Source organism: Colobus angolensis, unplaced genomic scaffold (assembly GCF_000951035.1).
Source record: "Colobus angolensis palliatus isolate OR3802 unplaced genomic scaffold, Cang.pa_1.0 Scaffold1, whole genome shotgun sequence".
NCBI lineage: Eukaryota > Metazoa > Chordata > Mammalia > Primates > Cercopithecidae > Colobus > Colobus angolensis.
Window position 1 is genome coordinate 18,868,069 of NW_012110918.1, and position 549 is coordinate 18,868,617.

At 71.2% G+C, this 549-nt stretch overlaps 1 protein-coding gene across 2 annotated transcripts in view; it reads left to right on the top strand.

Moving 5' to 3' along the window:
- NARF (nuclear prelamin A recognition factor) overlaps positions 1–549 on the top strand; it is a 39,609-nt gene that overhangs the window by 1,242 nt on the left and 37,818 nt on the right. Inside the window, exon 2 of one of the 2 annotated variants that reach the window (XM_011928353.1) lies at positions 13–223. In XM_011928353.1, the coding sequence (XP_011783743.1) occupies positions 13–223 (211 nt within the window). Of the gene's footprint in view, positions 1–12; positions 224–384; positions 546–549 lie in introns of those variants that run through there. The other variant, XM_011928441.1, reaches the window with a different exon arrangement.

Below are 549 nucleotides of genomic sequence, written 5' to 3' on the forward strand. Positions count from 1 at the left end.
GCCACGAGTAAGGCGAGTGTCCGACGCCAAGCTGGCTGAGCGAGCCCGGCCGCGGCCTCCAGGCCCCGTGAGCACCGGACCGAGGACCCTGGGACGGCCACGGCTGGGCCTCGGGACAGTCCGCGCGCTCACCGACTCCCTGGTGAACGCCGCTTCGCCGCCGCCACCGCCGCCGGACCTGAGAGAAGCGGAAACCGGCGCAAGAACCCGGTCCCGCGGCGCTGTACGTGGAGTGAAGCTGCGCTCCGCCCCACGCGCTCCGATTGGCTCTGGGGCCTGGCCCGCCCCTTCTCGACACTGTCATTGGCCTAGACAAAGCCGTAGGGGTGGGGAATCCTATTGGCCCAGGGGTGCGGCTTGTCCTCTCCCGGTGCTCTCATTGGCCGAGTGCGGCCGTGGGGGGTGAGGCCGCATCGGGGCAGGACAACAAAGGGCCGCGGGCGGCGGGCGGCGGTGTCCCAGTCTCCCGGTGCTTCCCTCAGGCTGAGGCACCCGGCCTCCCGCCCGCAGCGCTCCAGATGAAGTGTGAGCACTGCACGCGCAAGGTGA